This window comes from Rhinolophus sinicus, linkage group LG07 (assembly GCF_036562045.2).
Source record: "Rhinolophus sinicus isolate RSC01 linkage group LG07, ASM3656204v1, whole genome shotgun sequence".
Lineage (NCBI taxonomy): Eukaryota > Metazoa > Chordata > Mammalia > Chiroptera > Rhinolophidae > Rhinolophus > Rhinolophus sinicus.
Window position 1 is genome coordinate 78,437,019 of NC_133757.1, and position 7,870 is coordinate 78,444,888.

The 7,870-nt window shown below is 52.9% G+C and overlaps 1 protein-coding gene across 2 annotated transcripts in view; it reads right to left on the bottom strand.

The window, feature by feature from the left end:
• Positions 1-7,633, bottom strand: part of UPF1 (UPF1 RNA helicase and ATPase) — a 33,888-nt gene extending 26,255 nt beyond the window's left edge. For both annotated transcript variants that reach the window (XM_019736820.2, XM_019736819.2), the window contains exon 1: positions 7,125-7,633. In XM_019736820.2, coding sequence (XP_019592379.1) covers positions 7,125-7,355 — 231 coding nt within the window. In that variant the 5' untranslated portion in view covers positions 7,356-7,633. The remainder of the gene's footprint in view (positions 1-7,124) is intronic.
• Between the last annotated feature and the right edge of the window lie 237 nt (positions 7,634-7,870).

Below are 7,870 nucleotides of genomic sequence, written 5' to 3' on the forward strand. Positions count from 1 at the left end.
TCGCTAATTCCTGTGGAGCAACTTCAGGAGGAGGGTGAAGCGACACTTTAAAACACTTCAGCAAAGGAAAAAAAGGACGAGAAGAAACTCTTCAAAACAGGTGAATCAATCGAAGTGGCAGATGGACAGGGTTTCCTTTCTCTACCGACACCTGAGAGAATCCGTAATAAACACAACGCAGGAGGACTAGGTAGCCCCCTGGAATCCCTGGGAGCTCTGACGAAATCCCTCCCATCGGGGATGACAACAGCCACCTCTGCAGGCTCACTGTCATCCCTGGCAGCTGAGCTCTGCAAGGAACTCAAGTAGACAGGCAGGTGCCATAGTCAGTGGTGACAAAGCGCCACCCACAGCCTCCCTCCGCTGTACGTCTGAAAGCCTCCATAGGGACCCTGGGAAACCTAGCTTGGTCGGTGGGCCGGTTCTGAAGCTGCTACTGGACCAACACATAAAAAGGCACAAGGACCCTTTTCCAGCCACGGATCCCTGGACCCAGCCTCCCATGTTTATCAAAGGAGGCAGCATTCTTCTCTCAGGGAAAGCTCTTCCAGCAAGAATTCAAGGCCCCCAAGACCTGGAGACCCAGCTGGACTCCCCTCCCCCTCAGCACCTTCCAGGCCACAGCGAGGTGCCAGGCTGGACGACCCTGCACCCCCGCAGGACCGCCCTGCCATGGTGGCCACAACTGCCCAGAATCTGCCCCTCTCTCCTCCACCCACACCACTCCGGGGGGCCTTTTCCTCCCGCAGGGGTCTCGGAAGGGTCTACTGATCAGCACTGCTCCCACTCCCACTTCCCAGTCAAGAGGAGCCCTGCCTCAGCCAGGGGTGTCCGGGGCCCTGATGAAAACCAGACAGAACTCGTGTCTGCCCTAGACACAAGTCCGTGTGAGGCCTCGGAGGCAGCAGGGTGCCGAGTGCAGGACGAGCAGTGCCGGGGAGCAGGCGTGCCCACTGCGGCCTCTGGGGACGGTAGTAATTCACACCCTAACTTGCACACGCACAGGCACACACCCACCCACAGCCCCCGCTGCCTGAGCTCCCCTTCCGGCCTCGGCCACACTCTGCCGGGTCTTCTGCCGTCTAAGGGCCCTGCCTCCGCTCAGCCTGTCAGTAGCTCCACGAGACTCCAGAAGCCGGCCCAAGCCCTCTGCATGGCACATCGGCCCTTGCCCACACTCATTCTACACGCCAAGCCCTGTGCAGCCCCTGTGCCCAGCCCTCCGCCTAGTGGGTGCACCTTCCTGAACTCAAGGACACGGCTCACAAAGGCGCTCCCTCTGCAGGGCAGACCACACCCTCCCCTGGGCCCTCACCATCCTTCAGGTCAACCAGTCTGGGCAGCACCTGTCGCTGCTAACAAAGCAGCTGCAGCTGGCAAAGGACTCACTTGGACTCCACAGCTCCCCAGGCACAGCAAACAGAACTGCGGAGAGGGCGGGAGTCAGGGGCCAGGCTGAAGAGGTTGGCCGGAGGGCCTGCAGAGGGGACAGAAGTAAACACGGATCCACCCATGAGGGCTTCCAGGCCCCAGCTCCTACCTCTGAACCCCTGAGCAGGGCCCAGCACGCTGGGTAGCACAGCTCCCCGACGTGTGACCAGTAGTGATGGAGCACAGGTCGCCTGCTTTCCCTACGTTACAGCTGTGGACGAAAGACTACAAAGATGAGCAAGAGCAAAAATGGAAGGTGAAAGAAAAGGCGGCGTGCAGGAGAAATCAAAGGTAGCGAGTGACTGTGGTGATGGTCGGACAGCCCTGCAAACTTACTAGGAAAACAGCGACTCGCACATTTACAAACAAGAGGGCTCTATGGTATGTGATCACACCTCAGTGAAACTAGAACGATGTCTGTCTTTGGTTTGTGGGAGCTGGATTGAGAACTTCAATTTTTAGTTAATACTGGTCTTGTACTGGCGTTAACTTTCCCCCCACTCTTGCTGACTCTGGGTGAAGCAACAGGCAAATAGAGTAAGAAGTCATTTCACGTATTCACCAGTAAGTGACACGTAAGCCCTCCCTTTGTCCTAATCGCTAGTCCTCACCATTTGGAAACAAACCCGGGAAATCCAACAGGGGAAAGTGCTGGATGAAGCCTTGCCAGAGCTCCTGCAAGGTGACCAGCGTCTTATCTCCAAGTTTCTCAAGGCGCACTGAGATCATAGCTGAACGGCATATTCACAAAACCAGATGGGAAAAGTCCCCCTCCAATTTTAAACTCACCACTTTGAGGAACCCCTGGACTGGACCAAACTCAGTCCTCGTCATAAGCCCCAGGACAGAAAGCAGACGAGGACCTGTTTTCCTGACGGTCAAGGATATGTTGGGACAGCCTGCCGTGAATTCTGAAGGCAGGAGACAGGTGGCTGAAGACGAGGTAACAACTCGTTACCCTAGCATCTTCTCACTTGAAGAAGAGAAAGAAGCCCGTTTGCCTGCTCAGGACTTGCCACTGAGGAAGAGCGTCGTGGATCCAGTCACCTGCTGATGCCACTGGTTGTTTCCAGTCTGGGGCTCTCACGAACAAAGCTGCTGTAACTCTGAGCAGCCCCACATTGGGGCAACTGCCTTGTTTCTCTGCTGGGCTACAGACCTGTGGCTGATGGTCCAACCAGCAAGGGATGAGAGTTTTAAGTGGCATTTTCAGCATTTTCAAAAAAGGGAACCACTTGAGTGGGCAGTGGTATCTCCGTGTGATTTTTAAATTTCATTGAGGTATAACTGACATATAATAAACAGCATATGTTGAAAGCATCTAATCTTTAAAGTTGACACTTGTCAACATATGTAAACCCCACAACCCAGACAATGAACAGTCATCACCCCCAAGTCTCCTGATGCCCTTGGTCACTCCTCCCGCTTTCTTTCTTCCCCTCCCCGCAACCAAAGATCTGCTTTCTATAAGTTAGCTACTAGCACTTTCTAGAGCTTTATGAGTGGACTCATGGGGTACATAGAGGTGGTCCCGGACTTACAATCTTTTCGATTTCACAATGGTGTGAAAGTGATATGCATTCAGGAAACCGTACTTTGAATTTTGATCTTTTCCTGGGCTAGCGGTATGTGGTACGATACTCGTGATTCTGGGCAGCAGCAGTGACATAATTTTGCCCAACTGTAGGCTAATGTAAGTGCTCTGAGCACGTTGAAGGTAGGCTGGGCTAAGCTATGACATTCAGTAGGTTAGGTGTATTAAATGCATTTTCCATACATTTTCAACTTACAATGGGTTTATCAGGATGTAATGCCATCATAAGTAGAATATACCTGTACATTTGCTTAATCGCTTCTTTCACTCTGTATATTCTGAGAGGCATCCACGTTGTTGCATATATAGTTACTTTTTTTGGTTGGGGAGTATTCCCAACTCTTAAATTTTCCCCACAATTCCAATATTTGGAGGAAACACAATTGTACCAACAGTCAAAAGGAAATATTCCAACTAGAAAGACCACAGAAGAGTTGTAATACCAGCTATTAAGCAAAAGCTTCTGAAATTACCTTTCCCAGCCCTCTTGGGGGTAGGCGAACGGCCCAGGAAAAGGGTCAGATGCTCAAAAAAAAACTGTCCCTCTATTTTAAGGACACTTGGCAGGACTGTATCAGCACTTTTCATTCCAGAATCTCAAGGAATTTGATAAATATCAGCTTCATTTCATACAAGAAAACGAACGTTATTTGAACCAACTCAAGAGCTCGGCAGGAATCACCCCTGCCTGCCATTTTCCCACCCTTGCCAGGACGCACATTCTACCTCTAAACAAACTTTCAGGTAAAACCAACTACACAAAACCAGCAGGCAGGCCTGATGATATCAAAAGTGGCCAGGGGCGGCCAGATGGCTAAGTTGGTGGGAGATGCGAGCTGTCGATGACAGCGTTGCTGGTTCAATTCCCACAAGGGATGGTGGGCTGCGCCCCCTGCAACAACGATTGAAGACGGTTGCTGAAAACAACGACTGGACTTGGAGCTGAGCTACACCCTCCACAACTAGACTGAAGGACAACGACTTGGAGCTGATGGGCCCTGGAGAAACACACTGTTCCCCAATGAAAATTTTATTAAAAAAATAAAAAAATAAATTGTCCCCTTAAAAAAAAAAGTGGCTGCACACTGGAAAATAGTCTGGCAGCTCCTAAAAGGGTTACACAGTTACCACACGACTAGCAATTTCACTGAAGACATACATTCACAAAGCAAGTTGTATACTCATGTTCAGAGCAGCACCTTTCACCACAGGCAAAAGTGGCAACAACCCAAATGTACATCAAGGGAGGTGTAGATAAACAAAATGGCGTCGGTCCATCTGGTGGAATATTATGCAGTCATGAAAATCAATGGAGTAAATATATATTACAACATGGATGAACCTTGAAAACATGCTCCCTGAAAGAAGCCAGACACAAAAGGCCACATACTGTATGATTCCATTTGTAGGAAATGTACAGAGTATGCAAATCCAGAGATAAATAAAATTAGTGGTTGCCTGGGGTTGGCGGAGGGAGGACTGTCAGGCTAAGGGGTCTAGGGTTTCTTTTTAGGGTGAAGAAAATGTCTTAAAATTGATTATGGTGGTGTTTGCAGAACTCTGAATGTACTAAAAGCCACTGAATTGTATACTTTAAATGGGCAAATTGTATGGTATGTAAATTCTCTCTCAATAAAACTGTGAAACAAAAGCGGCTGCAACAGCACTTGACACTTTACAACCACTAATCCAGTAAGATTCAATCAAAAGGCATTTAGAATGGGAGGTTTTTGAGTCTCTCTGGCAACCCCATCATACAGTTGGTTCCACAGCCAACTCCTGAGGACAAACAAGGAAAATCTCCCCAAATGCTGTGACCAGCAAATGCCACCACCTGGCACAGGAGATAATCAATTTTTTTCCACTTTCCAATTCTATTCAGACTTTCCTGCCCCCAAATTCAGGGCCTCCTCTTATGACACAAACATTACTCCCCTTCCCCAAATATAAATCAAAAATTAGGCTACAGGTATAGGTGGGTGGCTCGTCAGGGTTAACTAAAAGTAAGGAAGAACAGGCCCTTTTGGTGTCGTCAGAACTCAAGTGAGCTCAACTGTAATGTTTACCTCCAGTGGAGAGTATTAATGCTTTTATATTGTACAGCTCAGTGTTCAGGTGCAGGAAAATATATCGATTACTTCAACTGAAAGAGGACACGCCCGCAATTAATCACAAATATGAGGAACAAAACTAGAACCAGAGCTGACCCATGTTTGCTGTGTTGTATTGGCTACAGTTAAAAAAAGGATTTGCAAAAAACCAATTACTATTCACAACCCTGAGCTGCCACAGATCGCTGGTACACTGCTTGACCAAGAGATCTTTATCCTGGACCTTCTGGACACACTGGGCACAAGTTACAGACAGCACCATCTAGCCCATATGAATGAGTCCACAGATCATGCATGTTTAAAAGTAACAAAAGTAAAACTGCTATGCCCCCATTTTACAGCTGTGGCAACAGAGAGGTCTACAGAGTCAGACTACAGATGTGATCACGCACCTCCAGGGGCTCATTCTTCTTTCCAGGTGGACTCTCCCTCTCTCCTCCCTCCCTCCACCACATGTAAACAAAACTGAAAAATATACACACTTGCACACCTGTTCTCTCTGATGCCCCACTGATCAGACTTCTATTTTTAAGGAATCTGGGGTTAGAATGAGTCAAATGTTTTTTGCTTCTATTAGGGGCTAAAAGAAATCCCAAGTGGGTGGTCTACCCACGGGAGTGACTCAACCAACGGCTCCCAAGGAGAACATAACCCTCATCCCCCAGAATAGGGTCTGAGCTCACTCTGGCTGAGGATGGGGTGGTTCCCCCAGCCCCGGCATTGGGACCTCATGCCTTGACACCTGTGAAAAGGTGAGCCTTGTAGCTCCTCCCTGGCTGAGAATTCAGGAAAATAAACCTAAGGGATGTGCCAGGCACGGGGAAACCTGGGGAATGGAATCTGAGATCCAGAGGATGATGGAGACATTCCCTGGGACCCTAGCCCAAGACGCCGCCAGCCCCTTTCTCCCACTGGGGGCAGGCATCCAGGTCCAGGAAGTGTAGGGCTAACACTTCTCATCCCCCAAATTCAAATTTAAAATACCTAAGTCGCTTTCATTAAACATTCACATCATTAAAAACAAAAGTTTCTGATGTGGCAGATCCATTTATGTAAAACCCACTATCATTGCCCACTGGAGGAACAAACTCAAACCCAACTTTTCCAAGGCAGAGCTGTGGGGTTATGTAACAGGTCGGTTTCAGCAACAGGCAATGCAAGAAGGAAAACAAAACGCAACCTGCCTCTTGAATAATCTCAAAAGCCAGCGAATGTGGGGTTCTCTCCACCGGAGGCAAAAATTCCATTTATGCTCCTGGAGCCTGCACCCTCCGCTCTCCAGTCCCTGGGCCTGAGGAAATTTGACCCCAAGGCTCCTTGGCTGTGAGAAGGGGGGTGTCCAGATGACTGCGACCACAGGTGGGGGGTGTGGGGCACGGTTCCCATTCCGCCAGAGTGGGGACCCGGGCAGATCCTCTGAGATCCAGGCAGAGGGCAACTTGGGGACAAGTCACCCATGACCTGGCAGAGAAGTACGTAGGGCAGGTCACCTCGTACATGCTCGGAAGGGAACCTGAGGGAAGTCACCTAAGACCTGGCCTGAGCTAGATCCGGAACAGGTTTTAGGCTTAGGGAGACTCAAGGCAGATCACCGAGACGCAACCAGAGTGGGACCCGGGGCAGGTCTGCCCTGCGCCCAGGCGGTGTGTGGGACCGGGACTCGTTAGTCTGAACCTGGCAAGAGTCGGGGTCCTGAGAGATTACTCCGCACTCGACCTGAACGGGAAACATGGGACCGGTCAGACCAGGCTTAGCCAGAGTGAAGGACCTGGGACAGGTTACTCCGGATCCAGCCGGAGTAGGGGATCCGGGGCAGGTCAGCCCAGGCCCGGCCGGAGTCGGGGACCCGGGGCACATTATTCTGGGCCCAGATGGAGTGGAGAACAAGGGAACAGGTTATCCCGGACTCGGCCGAAGTGGAGGAGCCGGGGCAGGTCCCCGGGCGCCGAGGCCCGGCCGGGCTTCCGGCGCCGCCATGTGCCGCTCACCTGAGCGTCGAGTTGTCCGCCCGCAGCGCCAGGTCCCGCGCCGACCGGGCCCCCCGAGCCGCCTCCACCGGGACCGCCGGGGCCGCCGGGGGGCGTCTGCGTCTGGCTGGGAAGGGTGAAGTCGGTGAACTCGAACTCGGAGCCCTGCGTGTCAGCGCCGAGCAGCTCGGCCTCCTCGGTGTCCAGGAAGGTGAGCGTCTGCGAGCTGGGGCCGTACGCCTCCACACTCATGGTGCCGCCGCTCAGGGACCGCGGGCCGGCTCCGCGCCGCAATCGAGCCCGCAGTCGCGCTGAGGCCTAGGCCGCAGGCCTCGGGCCGCCGCCGCCGCCGCGCCTGCGCCCCTGAACCGGACCGAAACGCCTGCCGCGGCACGAGCCGGGCCGAGAGCCGCGTGCCGAGCCGCCGCCGCTGCCTCGGAGCCCCTCAGCGCCACCGCTCCTCTCAGAGCCGCCCGCCGTTCGCAACCCCCGGCAGGAACCGCCGCCGCTGCCGCCACCTCCGTGCGCGTGCGCGAGCCCGACGTCGGCGCAGGCGCGCGCTCTTCTCCAACCGCGCCCGGACGCCCCGAGTCGAGTGGGCCGACGGGACGCGCAGTGCGCACGCGCGGGGCGGAGGCGGGGCTATCAACTGCTGTCGAGGCGGCAGCCGGAGCACGTAGTCCCGCCCCAACTGCTGTAGCGGGGGGGGAGGGGGGATGGGGGGTGTGCTCGCGCGACGGGTGGTGCGGCTGTGATGGTCCACGCTT